Source organism: Penaeus monodon, chromosome 20 (assembly GCF_015228065.2).
Source record: "Penaeus monodon isolate SGIC_2016 chromosome 20, NSTDA_Pmon_1, whole genome shotgun sequence".
Classification (NCBI taxonomy): Eukaryota; Metazoa; Arthropoda; class Malacostraca; order Decapoda; family Penaeidae; genus Penaeus; species Penaeus monodon.
Genome location: NC_051405.1, coordinates 810,709 through 810,979, shown reverse-complemented (window position 1 = coordinate 810,979; position 271 = coordinate 810,709). Strand labels below are relative to the sequence as shown.

The window sequence follows — 271 nt, the reverse complement described above, 5'->3', positions numbered from 1 at the left end:
AGCATGCAGAACCTCAGCACTTACCTCGCTTGACATTCCTCAGTTGATTCCACGTCTTGGAATACGGCATCCACTGTCTTGAGGATGCGGCCTTTGACACTTTGGAAGTCGCACATCTTTTGCGGCTTGGGCACGCAGGACACCTCCAGGTAGTCGGATTTCTCGTCGACGTCCAAAAGGCGACTGCGGCCGGCCATGTTGCGGTCGACTTGGGCCAGAGTGCAGGTGCCGGAGGCGGCGTTGTAGGACCCGGCTCTGGGGAATTTAAGAG

At 57.2% G+C, this 271-nt stretch overlaps 1 protein-coding gene across 1 annotated transcript in view; it reads right to left on the bottom strand.

Moving 5' to 3' along the window:
• Positions 1-271, bottom strand: part of LOC119585560 — a 46,697-nt gene that overhangs the window by 12,085 nt on the left and 34,341 nt on the right. Inside the window, 1 exon segment of the mRNA XM_037934177.1 lies at positions 25-255. Coding sequence (XP_037790105.1) covers positions 25-255 — 231 coding nt within the window.